We start from the raw sequence: 19,795 nt of genomic DNA on the forward strand, positions 1-19,795 counted from the left end.
CGATGTCATGAACTCAGCCGTGACACGCGTCATGTCACACAGCCCACTTCCTGTCCCTGCACTGTGCACTTCCTCTATGGCTTTGCTGTTGTTGTTGTTGTTGTTGTTTAAGGGTCTTTATTTCAGGTTCAAGAGTATTTGTGGCAGGAAGCAGCCAGATTTGTGTCGTTTGTTGTGAATGGCTGGTTAAAACCCTGTTGACGCACTTCCCACAATGCCATTCTCCAGTGATTCCCTGCAGTCCCCTCTGAGCACAGAGCTGATGCTGGTGTGTGTGTGTGTGTGTGTGTGCAGATGTGCGGGAATACGAGCCTCCGTTCGGGAAGCTGAAGGATCATCTGTGTGTGGAGAGCATGAAGGACGACGTCATCAGAGACCGACTGAGACCCGAGATACCGGCCAGCTGGACTAACCACACGGTAACTACCTAAACTAGTCTCACAGAGCCTGACGGTTCACTAAACCAGCACCTCTTAACCTTACTGCCTTAAAACCTCATTATCAAAGACAATATTCACAGACCCCGAGACACTTCTAGTTCTTGTGTAATGCTAAGGAGCTGTGAGGCTGCTCTTATTTCGACTTTTTTATTTACAGCAGGCTTATTATAGTGAACTAAAACTAAAATCATAAAAAAATGTTCTTGACATAAAATAAATGTTAACTGAAATGAAATATAAAAACCCTAAATTTATTTTATTTCATCTAGTTTTTTTCAAAGTTTGTTTTTATTTTAAACTTAAATACAAATTACAACTATAGACATATAAAAAAAAAAAATGAAGATCAAACTCATTAAAATCAACATGAAAGCAAAAACTACAAAAATTAAATCTAATTTAAAATAAAAAACTATAACATTTAACTATAATATTTAAATATCTACTCACTATAGTGCTGTGCTGGTAGATGTAATATATATTAATCTATTTAATTCTTTAAATCTAAATTTTATTATTTATTTGAATCTATTTTAATTTATTTTAATCACATTTGTATTATTGGTTTTGTTTTTATTACTTATTTTAATTATTTCATAATTTATTTTAATCAAACGTTTTATTATTTATTTGAATATGTTTTTATACTCTGTTTTATCCTTTACTTGTAGATGCATTTATTTATTAATCTATTTAACTATTTAAATCTAATTAGTGTTATTTATGTTAACCCATTGTTTTTATTTATTTTAATTATTTATTTAAATCAATTTTATTTATTACAATCATTCATTTAAATCATTAATATATTTAATTTAATCTTATTTTTATTTACTTATTTGTCTTTAGTATTTATTTAACTCATTTTTATTATTTGTTGTCATCTTTTGTTTTTATTATCTGTTTTAATTATGTATTTATTTTAATGTAATTAATTTTTTTAAATCTTTATTATTTAATACTTCATTTATTTATTTGAATCATGTATTTATGCATTTAGTTTAATCTTATTTTTATTATTTATTTATTTAAATTTGAAAAAAAAAAATATTATTTTTTTTACACTGTTTCCTCTAAACTTCCTGATATCATTATCTGGTCTCTCTCTCTCTCGCAGGGCGTTCATCTGCTGAGCTCCACTATAGAGGAGTGCTGGGATCACGACCCTGAGGCGCGTGTGACGGCGCAGTGTGTCGTGGAGAGATTCGGTGAAATCAGCAGCGCTGTGATCTCGCCCCTCAGCGCCGACACCAAGAGCGCACAGGATTCTGGGAACGATGAGAAGGAGATCTGAACCGCAGACACCCGTCTGTCCAATCAGCGGATGAAGGCTGTTTAAGACAAACGTGTGACATTTGCACTTTACAGGATCAGCTAAACACACCACATCCACGCATGCGTACAGCACAGGTGACGTTTATTTAGCTATGAACTCATACTCCGTATCCAGAGCGTGTGTATGACGCCAGCCGCTCGTTAGCAATCATTATAAGCTTCAGGGAAAATCTGCTTCGCTGACGTGAAACAGTCAAACACAGAGGAACGGGAGTCCTGACGCAAAGGATTCTGGGACGTGTGAACTCGTACCAAGAAAATCCAAGAGATCCTTTGTGAACTTACAGTATTATAAAGCCACAAGATGATTATGAGCGATAAATCAGATCAAATCCAGCTGGTTTAAGTGTTTATTAAAAAAAAAAAAAAAAAAAACTAGCGCTGTGTAAACAAAAACTTTTATTTTGGATTCGATTAATCGCGATTAATCATTTGATTAAAGCACTAAAAATAACCAAAGAGAACTGTGAGCCAAAGATGACCTGGATTATAGAGATGAAATATGAATTCTGCTGTTTTTGAGACTCTCAGGTGAAGCTGTTTGTTTATTAATGTGAAAATCTAAAGACTTTTACACACATGCCTTACAGAGCGGAGATTCGTTTAGATTAATGTTGATGATCAGTTAACGAGGATCTGAAATATCAATATTCAGGTTCAGCGTCTGAAAGCAACACTTATAAAAGCAGAGAAAAGAGCACTTTTTGCATATATAATCATTGTGTATATTTGTTTAAAAACTTTATAAAACATCATAAAATCATTGTTTGTGAATGTTGTTTTTATGGACCGCTTACACACTGCAGCTGAATATAGTGCTTTAAATCAACATGAAATCAAGTTTTAGTCTCTTAATTCAGAAGTAAAATTAGTTGCACACATTGTTTCATGTCAATTTTTAATAGATTTTTCACACAGAGTTCAACGAGCACATTCATAGCAGGCTAAATCAATCAAAAATATGCATCGATTTCTTTCTGGTTTTCTGGTATTAAAACGCCAGGAAAGATTTCTCTATATAATAAAATCTGTAAATAAACCACAGATTTTGTGAGGATGATTTGAGGCTCAGACTCTGATTAAATCATATGCTGCCTCCTGCTGGAGAGATTCAAGTCACACAAATACAAAATAAAAGTTTGTGTTTGTTAGGAAGCTCACAGATTATTCCAATCCCAGCTGCTCTCACAGTAACATCAGTTTTCACTGTTTTGTCTTTTTCAAAGATGTTTCTCTTTTTAGCAAAGAACGTTTTTTTTTCTGAAGATGAGGATTTGAGGTTTAGTGTTATATTATGTAAGCCCGTCTGATGAGAAGGATTCTGATTGGCTGAGACTCCAGAAGAGGCGTTTCCAGTTATTCTAGCGTTTATGTTATTTACTGCCCCCTGCTGGAAAGATTCAGAATTGGATGGAAAATACGTCTGGAAAACGAAAGTGTAATTTCATCAGCAGCAGTGAGGGGCAGCAATGCGCTCAATAATAACACCTGGAAGAGAAGAAACTTCCACTTTAGTGCAGATCTGTCTAGGGCGCGAGAATGAAATAAAAGGACTGCAATAGTTGATTCGCTCTCGTTTAAAACGTTTTCAATATAGTCAAGAATGTTTGGGCGAATTTTATTATTGTTTTTTCCTTTAATTTCTCTTCAAAGCAATGCGAAACCAGGTAAGCACATAGTTTTCTGGTCGACAGTAGCAAATTTGGGATCTATACTGTTACCTATTAATGTAGGCTAGCTACTAATTGGAATAAAATAGAAGATAGTCTGAACTGCATCAATAAGCTCTTGTTTTTACCTGACAGACGTCATTTAGACATATTATTAATGTTGACGAGTACAATGCTGACATTTACATTTTAAGAGAGTGTATAGAAAAATAAAATAAAAACCCCCCATCCTGAAATTTAGGCTATGTTTTTTTTTTTTAACTAACAGTATTTATTTGTTGATCATTATGTATTTTAAATACAGTTTCTGAATGTTATTTGCAGGAAAAACCTTTAAAGTACGTACTAATATGCACATTTAGGGATAAACAAAGAACAAAGGTGTACCTTTGGAAAAAATACCGTCCCAGTGTCCGCTTTTTCAGAGTGTAGCTAGCTATGTTCAGCTTTAAGAACAAATGGTGCAGCCGAATAGCTATAGAGTTAGTTTCAGACTAAGTAGGCTACTAGTTACTAAGCCTCTAGTGTGGGTTTTACGTTCCAGTTTGAATGGCTGGTGTGGCCCTACATTTAATGGCGTGCAAAGATCTCTGGAGGGGGAGAAATGGCGCTACTAGGGCATTGGTCGGTGGCCCTCCTTCTGTGCATGCCATTGTCTCCATATAGTTTTTACATGCTATCTGAGAGGAGACAAGCCTCGGCAAGCCGTATTTTCACTAGACTAGTTAAAGGGATAGTTCACCCAAAAATGAAAATTTGATGTTTATCTGCTTACCCCCAGGGCATCCAAGATGTAGGTGACTTTGTTTCTTCAGTAGAACACATATGATGATTTTTAACTTTAACCGTTGCAGTCTATCAGTCGTATAATGCACACACACACACACACACACACATGCACATATATATATGTCTGTGTGTGATTTTGTGTGATTGCAGAGTTACATGTACTCCAGAGAATAAGTGGCTGTAAGCTGGAAAAACTTCCTAATGGAACAGTAAAGAGTCTGGCCTTTGATGAGGTTGCATATGATGGAATGGATCTTATTACCTTAAAGTATAACCTTCTTCCATGGATGGATAAAGTCACAGAGACCAAAATGGATCATCAAACTGGACGAAACCCATTCCTCAGAGATTTCCTCAGAAACTGCTCTAAGTGGATCTCCACATTTAACAACACATATAAGAGTAAGTTCTGATTGCAATACTTTAATTAGTTCTTTTGTGTGTGTTTTTGTTTTACTCTTTCTAATTCTGTCTTGGTAGAGAGGTTGTTTATCATCATTATCATCGCCATTTAAGACACTTTAAGCCATGTTTAAATATTCAAACCTGTATGACTTTCACTGTAAAAAATAAAACAAATCCACCTCCACTGTCTGTACAAGTCCTTTCTTGACTTATTTTTTGAAATGCATCTACTTCAATCTCATAATACCTTAAACAATGAAATTAAATTTATGTTATTTTGATGAGGTAAAGTAATGAAAAACATTATTGATCATAATTTTGCAGTATTCTTTCTGGGACAAAAAATGTGATTTTGTTTTAAGGAAATTAAGAACACAATTTTGACAGCACAGAAAGCAATTACAGAACGTTTAATGCTTGTTTGTTATAATTGCATTATTATTTTCTGCTCCAGGTCAACCAGATGTTCATGTCTTTGCGAGGAAATCTCCTGATCACAGTAAGCTGCTTCTGAGCTGTCTGGCCACTGGTTTCTACCCCAGAGATATTGAGATGAACATCAGATTGAACAGAATTAACACTGAAAACCAAACGTCATCTGGAATCAGACCAAATGATGATAAAACCTTTCAGCTGAGAACCAGTGTGGAGATTGACAGAAACCACAAAGGATCTTATAGCTGTTTTGTCATTCACAGCAGTCTGACAGAACCAGTTTCAGTAGAATGGGGTAAATATCACCAGAAATACAGTCACTCACATATTTGTAACATGATAACTTGATAATGCTGTAATAGATGAATGTTTCTGGCCCCAGGCAATTTCATTTAAATTGCCTTAACGCATTTCAGTAGTTTCTAATGTTTATTTAAAAAAAACATTTATTATGTATTATTTTAATTTTAATTTTGCAGATGGAAAATGTTCTAACTGTGATCCAGACCCTCCACGGTCTGCTGCAGCAAGAGTATTAGTAGCGGCATTTCTAGTTTTAATATCACCAGAAATACAGTCACTCACATATTTGTAACAAAAGAACATGATGATACTGAAATAGATAAATGTTGCTGCAGCCACAAACAATTACGTTTAAAGTGTTTAAAATTGATTATACAATTTGATTTTATTTATTAATTTCATTTTCATTGTGCAGATGGAGAATGTTCTAACTGTGAGCCAGATCCTCCACGGTCTGTTACAGCAGCAGTATTAACAGCAGTTCTGATTTTGCTCATTGTGATTGTTTGCTGCATCTGCATCTGCATAAAAAGGAGAAGATCAAATGGTGAGTTATAAATATTCAGCATGATCATTGTTGCATTAAACCTCTAAAAAATTCTTGTTTTTAAAACATTTTAATATGTATGAAGGAATGGACAGATTAACAGTATATATGACAGTAAAAAAATTTAAACAAGTAGAGATTTTGCTGATAATTTTCTTTTTTTCCCCCGAGTTTTATTTGATGAACACAGACTACAAAGTTAGATTATAACAAATGAATGAGAAGTGTGACATCAGTGCAGCTTGGCATAAACATTTATGAGAACAATGATATCTGTATATGTTATATATGAAGTTTTATGATATGCTTTATCTTTTCTAGGTCTGTGAAGTTACAAGTGGGATATATAAGGTGAGTAGTTATGATTTGTCATTTACATTTAGTATCTTAGCTGACGCTTTTATCCAAAGCGAAATGAAGACAATAGAAGCAATCAAACCAACAAAAGAGCAATAGTATGTAAGTGCTGTGGCAAGTCCCGGTTGTATAATGCAGTACACATAGCAAGTTTTTTTTTAAATAATAAATGAAAAGAAAACAGGTAGATATAATAGAAAAAGAATAGAGAGTTCTAGTGTTAGAGAGTCAATTATTTGAGGAGAGGAGAGTATTATTATGATGATAACCACAGGTGACTTCACATCACGTTCGCTGTCTGTCTTTGTGCAAAGAAAGTAGGAAAAATCTCATCCAAATTCAGTCCAAACTGCAAGTACATTATTGTCATGTGTTTTGATCAAGGGCTCAGTAGGGATGGACTGGGATGTGAACAGGTTCATGAGCACTAAATATAGCACTAAATTATTATTTATTTATTAATTTTTTCTAATTTGGTGCATTTTGGAGAGAAAAAGTATTCTTAAATTCCAGCTCCATTCTGCAAGAGAAAAAATGGTATGTTTTTGTTTTTCACTTTAATCAGAATATTATTGCATAACAAACTTTGTTTATTATCTTTCTTTGTGCTCAGTTGAAATGTGACTCTTTTTTTTTCTTCAAATTTCAGAGTTTCTTGAAACATCTCAAAGGATGAAAAAATACATAAAATGTGTAACATGAAATGTAGTTCTCTATTCTCTGGCAGACTGACACGGTCAATTATGAAAAGAGAAAAGAGAAAGAGAAAAAATCGTATGTTTTTGTTTTTCACTTTAATCAGAATATTATTGCATATCAAACTTTGTTTATTATCTTTCTTTGTGCTCAGTTGACATGTGACTCTTTTTTTTTTTCTTCAAATTTCAGAGTTTCTTGAAACATTTCAAAGGATGAAAAATACATAAAATGTGTAACATGAAATGTAGTTCTCTATTCTCTGGCAGACTGACACGGTCAATTATGAAATGGTGTATAATAGCTTATAGTATATATGCTTCTGTTCTGAACAAACTGATTACTGTACAACTGAATTCATTAAGCTGCTTTTTCCAAGCAAATGATGAAGAATTTCACGCTCAATCATTTCTGGTCACTGAGCTATATTCACAGTTGTTGTAGTCTTGTGTTGTTTTCTTAAAGGTGAAGTGTGTAATTTCTGCAGCACTGAAAAAATAATAACTTTCAAAAGTTATTTTATATCTGAAGCTATTTTTATTTTATTTTATCATTGCTACCCGAGTAATATGTACATTTTCTGAAAAATCACCTCCTCATCGGGTCCATTTCAGTTCATGACTGTAATAGCATCTCATTGCTCAGGAAAACTGTTCAAAGCTCATAATTATTTGCTCATATATTACTTATATATATTTTTTACAATGACAAAAAAGCAAGCACACACAAAGATGTCAAGGTGCAAGTACTAAAGATTTATATTAAAAACACCTTTTCTATATGGATTTTTTTTTTTTTTTAAAGAGCTACTAAGGATTATTGATTCACAGAATTATTGATTTATTATTATTATTATTATTTTATTTTTCAAATGAGTGAGAGGGAAGAGGGAATTATTATTATGACATTTTACACTTTAAATTAATAAAGCCAGTTCCATTTTATTTGTATATTTTGATATCCAGTCTCTGTATGCATGTAAGCCACATTGGTAAAGCATTGAATCTACTGAATGACTCGTTTCTTATCAAAGCTTGATTTTGACTCAGTCTTAAATGACAACCCATTCTCACTCCCAAGGCGTCAAAAACCAAAGCATGGTCAAGCGCCCCCAGCGTCACTATTAGAAAATCTCTTTATTTCTTTTTGTTCCTATTTCGATTTGTTGTTAAATCAAACTTCAGTCATTCAAATAAAGAAATATTAAGCCCAGAGTCGATTATTCAAAAATGACTGTTTTGATCTGATCATAGCCTAAACGAGTCATGGGTCTGAGTGCAGTTATTGGATAGCACTATATTGTAGACAGATTGGAGATTAATCCTAATAAACATGCCGCTACAATTAAAACCATTACATTAAAATACATTTAAAACAGTGTATTTCAATAATTTCAGCAGCGTGCAGATCCTCGTTTATGTCAGACTGCAGCGCGGACAGTCGCTTAACTCGCTCACATAATGTACCAATTTCAATCATTTCAGCAGCGTGCAGATCCTCGTTTATGTCAGACTGCAGCGCGGACAGTCGCTTAACTCGCTCACATAATGTACCATATATCTATAATAACCGGAAAAGATCGTTTTTATGACATAATATGTCATTATTACGAGAAAAAATTTTGTTTTAATGAGAAAAAGATGCCGTTTTAACAAGATAATTATATAGTTTTTAGACATAACATCTCGTTATTACCAGAAAATATGTTGTTTTAACGAGATAATTATGTAGTATTAACGACATAGGCTAACATCTCGTTTTTACGAGAAAAGATGTCGTTAAAATGACATAACATCTCGTTATTACGACATAATTGAGTGGGGGGAAAAATATGTGTGTGGCAGCAATGCGTCACCGTACAGAACAGTGTTGAACCACTGATTTCTAGTTGTGTCCTATTTTGGAAGGCCAAACAAAGTAGTTTCGCTTTCACAACGAAACACACAGCGACTCCTCAACATGGCAGCGGCGGCAGCAACAATACTACAGCGAGAATAAAAGTTACGCCTTCTTTCTTTGCGTGAACATTTGGGCAGTGTTATGCAAATCTTCCCACATAGTGACGTAGATATGTGGGGGCGTGTTAGAACGAGCCATGTTAGGTAGGTGTGGCTGACTCTGAACTTTTATAAAGAATATCTCTTTGGATTTGAGACTTTAGTCTTTGCAACTTTACAGATCTTCTTTATGCATCAAGAGCTTGTAACACTCCAAAGAGAAAGGAACAATTGAAATCGCATCACATGACCCCTTTAACTATTACCCAGTTTTATAATACTCAAAAACAATTTCCAAATGAATATTCATAGCTAATACATTATACACTATTTGTGAACTAAATACCTTTTCACAAAATAAATGACTGAAATACTTAAAAAGAAAATACAACCTTTTCTGCGAAACAGTTACACGAAGATTTTTACATGTTATAGTTTATTAGCTTTATTTAACTTATTATTAAACAATAAACTGGATAATGTTTGTTGCTAAATTTAACAAAATTGAGACTTTTTTTGCAATTTTATTTTGCATTTTACACCTCATAGAGCCTCTGGTTACTATATAGTCCAATACATGATCTACTATAAGTGTTGTTATTGAGATTGTATTTCAAGTCATGCAAGTCTACCGGTTAAAGGTCCTTCTTTTCAAATGATGTTTTTTAATCCTGTCTGTTTTTTTTAGTTTTTGTGTAAAACGTGTTATCTTGGGTGCTGGAAGCTTATTGGTCTTTGTGTGTGTTTATTAATAGTATTGTTTGTCATATTTACTTTTATGCTGCATCAATTTATTATGCTTTATCAGTTTGTGTCCCTATGTAGTCTATATAACACTGATCATGATCATGGTGTTGGCAATCCAAAGGTGATGGGTTTGATTCCCAGAGAAAACATGTATTGATCAAATGTACAGTATACTGTAACTTGAATACACTGTAAGCCTGTTTGATAAAAGTGCTTAAGAAAACATGGATATGAAATAACTGAGAACTGTGAGCCAAAGGTTATCAGGATTATAGAGATAAATATGAATTCTGTATTTGAGACTCTCAGGTGAAGCGGTTTGTTTATTAATGTGAAAATACATCTGAAGACTTTCACATATGTGCCTTACAGAGCACTTAAAGATGAATGTTGATGATCAGTTAATGAGGATCTAATTCTTCAGCAGATTAAATATCAACATTCAGGTTCAGCATCTGAAAGCAACAGTTATAAAAGCCGCAAGAAAATAAGCACTTTTTGCACTATATAATGTAATTGTGCACATTTGTTTAAAAACTTTATTAAACATCATAAAAAGTTGCCATGGCAGGCATACATTGCGCGCTGATGGGATGCGCTGAAAATGTATCTAGAAGCAGGAAATGTGTAGGCTAGATAAGGAACATCTGATCTGTAGACTTCAGCGTCAGTTTTCGTTCATTCTTGCGCATTTTACGGTTGTTGCGTTCGGGACTGGATGAGTAATGTACAGTAGCCACACGACTACCGTGTATTCTGTTTGAACCACCGAACGGGTCCGGTGTTCTGGCGATCTGCAGTGTTTGTATGTTGGAAAGCCATCTTCTGAATCAAGTGAGATCATTGATCTAATTCAGATAAAAAAATTTTCTTTGCGCCCAGACTGTGATTTCTGCAATATAACACAATTTTTTGAGTAACATAAATTAAAGGGGTCATATGATGCGATTTAATTTTTTCCTTTCTCTTTGGAGTGTTACAAGCTCTTTGAAGAACGACCCGTCCCACCCGCAAATTATGGAGGAAGCGCGTTACGCACATGTCCCGAACGGCGACCCACTTGCACATTCGGCGCAAGAATGACAAGTTTTTGCGTCAAAAACAGCTGGACGGAGCGCTTGATATCATGAATCATTTGAAGGTATGCCTGTTGTTTGTCAGTGGCTAAATTAATTCTCATTTTATTTCTCTTTTATTTTTTATTGCTGGTAATTTAGAACAGCACATACTGCGTTTAGTTGAAAGTTACTTATCCTTCAAGGATTTACAGTCCTAAGTATAGCCTAGGTAAACTCAGTTTTTTTCAGTGCTAATTCTTTTTTAAATATTGAATTGTGAAAGTCAGTGAGACTTTTTGTCCATGTAGTATGCTAGGCTACTTTATTTAGCTCGTAGTTCCACAGTGGTTATTTAAAAAATAAAACGTATAGCCCTAATATATAAACAAGTAAGTACAACTAGCTTATAATAATGAAATGGAAAAAAAGTTGGACTCTGTTTTTTAGTTTATCTTGCGGATGTTTTGCACTAAATGACTTTCCAGAGTGAAACAGAAAGTGAACTTTCATCAAGCAGCCAGCAGGAGCATAGAGTAGGCTACACCACGTTAAATTCATCCGGAAAGGCGTGCGTCTAAACTATAAATGACAAAATGTCTGAAGCTTTAAATTTAAACATTTTCTGTTTAGATCAAAGAATATTTTTGCTATGTTTTTTATTGTTGTACCCTTTTCTAAGTGATGCGCTACACGGTAAGCACATATTTCATTACTTTGGATATAGCGTCCTTCTAATCGAAAGCAGCAAGGAAAAGTACCCACAAATGTATAAACATTTTTAGTTTGTTTTTAGGTTATGTGTAATGATTGCATATTAGTAGCCTATGTAGAAATTTACATTAACCCTGATTAATAGCCTCAATGCTGTAAACGTATTGTTCATTGTCACCCACGTTAACAAACATTATAGGCATTACAGGTTTGTTTGATCCATATAATGTTGGTCTTAAGCTCAGGTCAAATCCTTCAGAATTATTTGAATTCAAAATTACTATGTGTGTTGGAGAACTGCTGCAGGATGTTAACTCTGCATCAAAGTTGTGGAGTGATGCTATACCCGCAGATTTCCGGACTCTTGAGTACAGTGGGCATCCGCAAGACAAAGGAGAATACATGAGAATATATTCTGAACATTGTGTGGCGAATTTTCCAAACAAAATAGAACATTGTTTTAAAGTTAAGAAGGCCGTCGCTGTTAAAACAGAAGATCACTTCATCACGCACTCAAGCAGGTTGTGAGCCATGCACTGCCATTTTGCTGTTGCAGTGTGAGACCTGATGAACTGTCGTGTCTAACTGTAATAATACCAGAAAGAACTCACCCCTTTATTTGTATTAAATGTATGTTTTAATCTCTATTTGAAAAGCATCTTACACTAGTTGAATGAACATATTGATCAACATTAGTGAGTGTTAGTTCAGGAGAACTTGATGACAGGAAGCTCTGACATTCTTTTGCAAGTAACTTTGCCTGTCATATAAGCTTGGGTTGTTTCACTTCCTGATTTAAACTTTTGTGGTTTGTTTTCTGTTTGCATCAGAAAAGCACCACCTCTGCTACATGTTTTCGGTTTTAACAGTCAAAGCCCAAATTTCCCTTGGGCCCTGGGCTTCTGTGGCTGTTTGTGATGACAAACAGGTCGCTTACTACAGTAATGAAAATAAAAAATGGATAAGAGAGAGTCTGACTATAGATGAACCACCTGATTCTAGAGACTGGTACCTACATCAGTTAAACACTCTGTCAAACTGCACGGTCTCACAGTGTTCTGGTGAGTTTCAAGCTTTTCTCTTATTAATTATCAGACTTGTTATGAAACTTATGAAAGAAGTATAATTATCTTTCATTCTGTGATTGTAGAGCTCCATGTTCTTCAGAGAATGGTTGGTTGTGATCTGGTGAATTTTCCTGATGGGACAGTGAGTCTGAGAGCATTTGATGAATATGGATTTGATGGAGAGGATTTTCTTGCCTTTAATTCTGACGCTCTGCAGTGGATTGATAAAAACCCCAAAGCCAAAGAAACCAAAATGAAATGGGACCTTCAAACAGGACGAAACAAATTCATAAAGAAATACCTGAACAACTGCATGAACTGGATCTCCACATTTAACAACACAAAAAAGAGTATGTTTTAATCAGATTATTTAATTAGCTCCTGTCTCAGCTTGTAATGTTTAATGAAAATGGCATAACCAGATCTTCTGATGAATCTACAGACTTCTCTCTGGTGACATGCTGGATTTCTCTAATCATTTATTCTGCATAAGCTCATGCATAAACAAGCTAGCATTCACCTGTGTCCTCTTGTGAGAGTCACACCCACATCACATCATCCATTCAACAACTGATGCACTAAACCAAGCCCCACCCTACATTTTTTCTTTCTTGTATCATGTTAACCTTCAGTTAAACAAATAATTCCTACTGAAAATGTCATCATTGAAATTTCATTTACATTTTTGTCATAATTTATTGAACCTCATGTTGTTCCTGTCATGTGGATCACATAAGCAGAGCACAGAAACCACTGGGACAGGCAAATTCTTTGTTAAATGTGTATTTGTTAAATTGCATTATTATTTTCTGCTCCAGATTCACCAGATGTTCGTGTCTTTGCGAGGAGAGCTCCTGATGATCACAATAAGATGGTTCTGAGCTGTCTGACCACTGGTTTCTACCCCAGAGATATTGAGATGAACATCAGATTGGACAGAATTAACATTCAGAACCAAATATCATCTGGAATCAGACCAAATGGTGATGGATCCTTTCAGCTGAGAACCAGTGTGGAGATCGACAGAAACCATGAAGGCTCTTATGACTGTTTTGTCATTCACAGCAGTCTGACTGAACCAGCTTCAATAAAATGGGGTAAATGTCACCATAAATACAGTCTTAAGTGAATATGAGCAGAATGAGTCTTCTACATTAAAGGGGTCATATGATGCTTTTTTAAAGATCATTATTTTGTGTATTTGGTGTAACAGAATATGTTGACATGCTTTAATGTTCAAAAAACACATTATTTTTCAAATACTGTACATTATTGTAGGTCCTCTATGCCCCGCCTCTCTCAAACGCTTAAATGTAATGTAAATGTAAATACAAGTAGTCACATTATAATTGCATTGTTGCAGTAGAACATGATAATGCTGAAATGAATTGTTTCTGGTTACAAATGATGACAGTTAAAGTGCCTCATTTCAGTTCAACAGTTTATAATATTGACAAAAATCAACATTTGTAATATTTCGTTTTTATTTTTTATTTATTTGTTCTTCCTTCTGCAGATGGAATATGTATTAACTGTGAAACAGAATTTCTATGGCTTGTTATAGCAGGGGCACCAGTTCTAATTCTAGTTCTCACTGTGATTGCTTGCATCTACAAAAAGAAAAGGTCAAATGGTGAGTTATAAATATTCAAGATGAACAATATTCATTGTTGTTTTGAGGAAAGACTCTACAGGTGAACGGGGTAATAGTTATCATCATACCTCCCCAGCTGATTGATTATATTAAGAATTGCAAAAAATGTTGTATTCCAAGTTTACTGAAGTTGTATTTTGAATATGCAAATGACACAATCTAATTTAATATGCACTCATTTGCATAATTTTCCAGAACATAAATCTGAATATTGGATAAAGTCAAGTTAAAAATTCTTGTTTAATTTTACATTTTTTTTCATCAGCCAGAGAAAACTTACTTAAATGTAGGGCTGGGTATCGTTCAAAATTTTTCGATATCAATACCGATACCCTGACTTCGATACCGGTTCCTGAACGATACTTTTTTCGATACCAATTTTATGAAATCTATTTGAACAAGATTACATTATTGCGTAAATCCGGCCCTGTTAGACGGCAATCGGAAGTTATCACAAACACTCGATGGTGGTTTAAAGGGAGTTTTGCGTAAAAGCGGAATATAAATCTGATTTATTGTCGTATGTAGCATGATGCTGCAGTTTGCATGAATGGTCACATAACACGCGCTTTCGGTCCCAGCTCTACTTAAATGTGTATTTAGGATGTTTTCTTTCCACTAGTCTGAAAGAAGACATGCTATGAAAGCAAAATAGCCCAAAATCTTAAAATTTACCAGTGTATGAAAAACAATGGTTTTGCCAGTAGTGTCTTGCATTAAATCTCTTGTTTTTATATATCCTTGTTTTGACATTTTAAACTGTATATGAATTAGAGCTGGACAGTTTGGGCAGTATATATATATATATACTGCCCAAACTGTCCAGTTATATATATATAAGTATACAAGTTTTTATATAATTTGTGTCTTTCTAGATCTCATATGCCGTTCTGAATATTATGGTGAAGTGAGGAACGGTTCTGAGCCGTTCTCTCATGGAAGAGGTTGTGATTAGCTCAACACAGGTATCTCAATATCACATTTATTGTTGTTTTTTTTTAGCAAAGAGTTGTAAAATCCAAATTCAGTCCAAAGCATTATACATTAAATTCTGCAGGTACACCAGTCCAATTATGTTTTTTGAGTTCAGTTGTAATGGATCTACGGACTGAACTGGGGAACACGGATTAGATTAAAAGGGCACCGATTACACATGAAATGACAATGTGTTCTTTCTTTGTGGTTCTGCAAAAAATGTAGTTTGTTTTCATTTTTTTGTTTTTGTTTCTAACCTTTGTCGCCTCTGCTTTAATAAGAATACATATTCCTATTTATGTTCCTATTTAATTTACCTATTTATGCTCCTTTATACTTAGTTGAAACATGATGCTGCTTTTTTCATGTTTGACAGTTTCTTGAAACACTTAATAGAATCAAAAACACACCTTAAATGTGTTATATGTGTAACAATTCTCTGTTGTTGTTTTAGGCAAATGGAGGTTGGCGAGATATGAAATTAAATTAAATGAACCATCTCAGGATTTATAAGAAGGAGATGCAAAGGACTGGTTTCAAACAGGTTTCCTTCTCATTTCTGTCACTGGGTAGAGATATAAATATCATCAGTTGAGTCAAATGTCGACTCAAACAGATCAGTCTCACACTGTTACACTATTTAGGAGGTCAAACTTCCAATGACTTCTAGTTGAAAATGAAGACACAAGAAAATATTTCAAATATGTCACCTTTACCTTTTCCAAAAGAATACATTCATCACCTTTATGGACTAACCCTGTTACTCGATTTTAGTGATTTTTTTAGCTTGTCATTGCTACTTTAATGAAATGTGCACTTTCTGAAAAATCACTTCATGTCCATATCTGTTGATTCAGTTGCATTTGTTGCATCTGTTGCTCAAGCGTTACTACTACTTAAAGCATGCAAATGTGTTACCTCTGTTAGTTTTATCTTGTTTGGGTTAATCTTGTGTGTTATGTACTTTTTTTCTGCTAATGAAATAATGGCAATGGTATGAAACGTTAATTCAATTCATGTTTTAATCAAATGAAAATTAAACAAACCCTTTTCCCTTTCATTTTTTGGAAAACAAAGTGCTGCAAAACAGAGGTTTACTGTTAAAATTATTTATTATTATTAAAGTTATTAAAGTTATATCATTACGTTATAGAGGCTACAGCTCTAGGGGGAAAAAAACTATTTCTCAGTCTGTTTGTATAGATTTTATACAGGACAATTCAATTTTGTTCAACCAGACTGAGTATTTTTTTTTTCCTAGAGCTGTAGCCTCTATAACTCAAGATTATCAAGATACTTTTAATTAGACTGTTGGAGCATTCTGAATATACAGGTGCATCTCAATAAATTAGAATGTCGTGGAAAAGTTCATTTATTTCAGTAATTCAACTCAAATTGTGAAACTCATCGTTTTTATGCTGCTACGTTTTAAATATTCGTTATTTATGATTTGTAGTATTAACTCATGCACCTTTAGAATCTATACAACTTGTCTTGATTTGATGCGTGTTGATTTTATTCTATTGTTATTATAATTTTTTCATTGAAAATTTGTTGTTCTTTGTTGTTTTAATTTTTGTTGGAATTGTTGTTTTTATATGCTGCAAACTGGACTGTGTCATAGAGAATTTCATTGTAACTGTTACAGTGACACAAGTCTAAGTCTAAATGAATATTTATAACGTTTTTATGTTACAATGTCTCCTTGCAACATTTTAGAAACATACTTGCCACGTCCAAACTGGTATTTCACATGCTGACATGTAAATGTTTTCTTTACTGTTATATTTGAAAGTAAAATTACTTTAATATAAAACAATATTATAACTGTATAGTAAAAGAAATAGATTAATTAAGTGGTCTCTTTTTAAATTTCTTTATAATTCATCGTAGGCTATTATGTCACAGGTTACAATATTTCTGTAAATCTGAATATTCAGCTTATTACCAGCACTTGTTTTACATTGCACCTTATCTGTATAGGGCTAAACTCTGGTTGTTGTCCATTTTATAAGCCTATTAACATATGTAGGCCTAATAATTTATACTACACACAAATTTAGTCACTCATTGTATTTATCCACAAAACATAAAAAGCAAACACGAAACATTTTTACAACTTTTCTCAACATTGTATTTAGGTTGCAATTAAGGAGGGTACAAAGGGAAGTGTTAGAATGTTAACCTTCACCATTCACTTTGTTTGGTTAAACATTATGCCTAATATCTCCTGTTAGCCTAACTTCTAAAAAAGTCATACAAGTTTGGAATAACTAAAAAAAAAGTGTTAAATATCTAAATGTCTAAAGATCTGACAATTACAACCTTGAATGGTTCACTTATAGAAAGAGTTAGTTCCTATAAATATCTAGGTATTTGGATGGATGAAAGATTAGCTTTTAATATACATATTGATAAGCTGTTGAAAAAGCTTAGACCAAAACTAGGTTTCTTTTATCGTTTTATCAATAATTGATTATGGTGATCATTTATATATGCATGCAGGTACTTATTTACTTAGAAAATTAGATTCTGTTTATCATGCAGCATTACGTTTTGTCACTGGCGCACAGTCAAGGACGCATCATTATATTTTGTATGAATCTTTAGATTGGTTATCTTTACATCAAAGGAGAAAGTTACATACACCGTAAAAAATTGTGCTGTAAAATAACGGTAATCTACTGGCAGCTGTGGTTGCCAGCATTGTACTGTTAATTTACAGCTTTCTACCATTAATTTACAACTCTTCATTTTTACAGTATGTTACTGTTATTATACCATTTCATTTTGGAAACCAATTGCTTCAAACCATTCGAGTTAAAAAAGCTAGTGTTTATATGGTGTTAGTACAGTGAATTATTTCATTTGAGTCCACTAAGAAATATTTCTTAACATAAAACCGCAAACACTTAAAGTGTAATAGTAAAGCAACCAAAACATGACTTTTACTCAAATCTTTGTAGACTGTCACTAACTAGTGATAGTACACATTTATATATTAAAACGCTTAGTAAAGAGATGGTCACTGACTCAGCAACTCCACAGTTACTGCCTTTAAATAAAGCAGCAGAACATCAGTGTTTGTGGCTCATCATTGACTGAAGCACAGGCTCTGCTCTACAGCACAATGGTGACCCACAAAACTACATTAACTTTAAAAATTGCTTTAAACATTTACAGCAAAATCAGAGTACATGCAGTTTGGGCTTAAAATTAAAAAGAATATAATCGATAATTATGAATTACAAAATTATAATAACCTATTTGAAACATTTTGAAACTACCTGATGCTAACTTGAGGTAATTTTTAAAAATAAAATCCAAATATTTTTATTCAACCAACTAGTTAGAATACATTTGATGGAAAAACAAATGATTTGATGTTCAGAACAGAATAATACAGTAATTGCCCATTGCCCCCTGCGGGCATTTTACCCCACTGACTATGTTTGGGGAAAAAAAAAATCTCATTCGGAAAATATAATTATATTTTTATTAAATAACACGTACTCCCACGTACTTGTGCATCACTCTTGTCAACATAGTCCATAGTTACCATAAAAATTCATCTTGATTTTATCTTGTGGTTATTTTGGGAAAAAACGTGTTTTCCCCCACCCTACCCCTAAGTGCTTAATGCAGTCTTCTTTCATGACTCTGGCGGTTCGCCATAGTTTCATAATAAACCTAAACTATTTGTAAACTTCCCATAATAACATACTGCAAACTAATAAATCGAAAGTGCGGTATGGCTTTGCTTTGTGCCCTTGACGATGAGTCAGTTAACTCAAGTTCATTTTGCTCACGACATCAGCTTGTGGTGAACCGGCTCGGTTTATAGTGAATGCAGTAAGCAAGTCTCTATATGTGACCCTGGAGCACAAAAGCAGTCTTAAGTCGCTGGGGTATATTTGTAGCAATAGCCAACAATATATTGTATGGGTCAAAATTATCCATTTTTCTTTTATGCCAAAAATCATTAGGATATTAAGTAAAGATCATGTTCCATGAAGATATTTTGTAAATTTCCTACTGTAAATATATCGAAACTTAATTTTTGATTAGTAATATGCATAGCTAAGAACTTCATTTGGAACAACTTTAAAGGTGATTTTCTCAATATTTTGATTTTTTGCACCCTCAGATTCCAGATATTCAAATAGTTGTATCTCAGCCAAATATTGTCCTATCCTAACAAACCATACATCAATGGAAAGCTTATTTATGCAGCTTTCAGATTATGTATACATCTCAATTTCCAAAAATTGACCCTTATGACTGGTTTTGTGATCCAGGGTCACATATATATATATATATACACACACAGCTGGGTCGATTACTTACAAATTGTAGTCTGATTACAAATTACATGACCAAAATTATAGTTTGTAAAGTAATTTATTGTATTACTCATATTAGGTAATGTATTCTGACTACTTTTGGATTACTTTTGACCTCAAATATATTCCATTCTTTGTCGTCAGCATTATGAAGTGTATTAAACATTACATTATGCCAGGGATTCATCAGTGAACTGCTGATGAAAAGCTGGAAGACTTTACAAATGTATAAAGCATTGGTAGAAAAAACAGAATTCGAGCAAATC

General features: G+C 33.7%; 2 protein-coding genes and 1 long non-coding RNA gene across 4 annotated transcripts in view; 2 read left to right on the forward strand and 1 right to left on the reverse strand.

Moving 5' to 3' along the window:
• tgfbr2a (transforming growth factor beta receptor 2a) overlaps positions 1–2,154 on the forward strand; it is a 24,051-nt gene extending 21,897 nt beyond the window's left edge. For both annotated transcript variants that reach the window (XM_016544565.1, XM_016544564.1), the window contains exons 8-9: positions 295–419; positions 1,558–2,154. In XM_016544565.1, coding sequence (XP_016400051.1) covers positions 295–419; positions 1,558–1,734 — 302 coding nt within the window. In that variant the 3' untranslated portion in view covers positions 1,735–2,154. The remainder of the gene's footprint in view (positions 1–294; positions 420–1,557) is intronic.
• The window catches only part of LOC107733062 (uncharacterized), a 22,486-nt gene extending 11,534 nt beyond the window's left edge, over positions 1–10,952 (reverse strand). Inside the window, exons 1-2 of the long non-coding RNA XR_001638935.1 lie at positions 10,942–10,952; positions 4,430–4,432 (exon numbers count right to left, since the gene is read on the reverse strand). This is a non-coding gene — a long non-coding RNA (uncharacterized LOC107733062). The remainder of the gene's footprint in view (positions 1–4,429; positions 4,433–10,941) is intronic.
• Positions 10,953–11,772: 820 nt separating this feature from the next.
• On the forward strand, positions 11,773–16,066 carry LOC107733058 (H-2 class I histocompatibility antigen, alpha chain-like). The gene is made up of 7 exons (XM_016544560.1): positions 11,773–11,863; positions 12,321–12,551; positions 12,641–12,907; positions 13,376–13,654; positions 14,074–14,190; positions 15,087–15,176; positions 15,641–16,066. Exons 1-6 carry the CDS (start codon positions 11,773–11,775, stop codon positions 15,164–15,166), a joined length of 1,065 nt encoding a protein of 354 aa, XP_016400046.1. The 3' UTR covers positions 15,167–15,176; positions 15,641–16,066.
• The last annotated feature ends 3,729 nt before the right edge of the window (positions 16,067–19,795 follow it).

This window comes from Sinocyclocheilus rhinocerous, unplaced genomic scaffold, assembly GCF_001515625.1.
Source record: "Sinocyclocheilus rhinocerous isolate Xijiao unplaced genomic scaffold, SAMN03320098_v1.1 scaffold1301, whole genome shotgun sequence".
Taxonomy (NCBI): domain Eukaryota; kingdom Metazoa; phylum Chordata; class Actinopteri; order Cypriniformes; family Cyprinidae; genus Sinocyclocheilus; species Sinocyclocheilus rhinocerous.

Bases quoted from the DNA above. Each gene is read 5' to 3' on its own strand.
- LOC107733058 (XM_016544560.1), top strand. From the start codon at position 11,773: ATGTGTGTTGGAGAACTGCTGCAGGATGTTAACTCTGCATCAAAGTTG. The intron at 11,864-12,320 runs GTGGGCATCCGC...TGTTTGCATCAG, and splicing joins TTTCCGGACTCTTGAGTACA to AAAAGCACCACCTCTGCTAC. The intron at 14,191-15,086 runs GTGAGTTATAAA...GTGTCTTTCTAG, and splicing joins CAAAAAGAAAAGGTCAAATG to ATCTCATATGCCGTTCTGAA.